Below are 320 nucleotides of genomic sequence, written 5' to 3'. Positions count from 1 at the left end.
CGGACATTCCCATTGAAGGACTTACAGACCTTGCGTGCTGTACCATGCTGTACCGCTTTTACTGAAGGGCATCTGTACTGTTAATGATTTTTCTAACGCCTCGTCCTCTTAGTCTCTCCTCGCTTCCTTACCCGCTTACCAGCCCTTAGTAGCTTTCACCTTGGGCCTCCCTCTAACCTCGTCCTTTCCGCCCACAGTGAAGGCCGACGTGCACAGCGGCGATGACTCGGCCTCACACGGCGACCCGACCACCATACGGGGCTCGACCCCCGGCCCCTGCGGTGGGCGGCCGCCGGGATGGGCGGGGCGCGCGCGAGACG

General features: G+C 61.2%; 1 protein-coding gene across 1 annotated transcript in view; it reads left to right on the top strand.

The window, feature by feature from the left end:
• LOC119587943 (espin-like) overlaps window positions 1-320 on the top strand; it is a gene marked incomplete in the record, with an annotated part of 133,296 nt that overhangs the window by 119,656 nt on the left and 13,320 nt on the right. Inside the window, 1 exon segment of the mRNA XM_037936654.1 lies at window positions 198-234. Coding sequence (XP_037792582.1) covers window positions 198-234 — 37 coding nt within the window.

Source organism: Penaeus monodon, chromosome 23 (genome assembly GCF_015228065.2).
Source record: "Penaeus monodon isolate SGIC_2016 chromosome 23, NSTDA_Pmon_1, whole genome shotgun sequence".
Taxonomy (NCBI): Eukaryota; Metazoa; Arthropoda; class Malacostraca; order Decapoda; family Penaeidae; genus Penaeus; species Penaeus monodon.
This window is presented reverse-complemented; position numbering and strand designations above follow the sequence as displayed.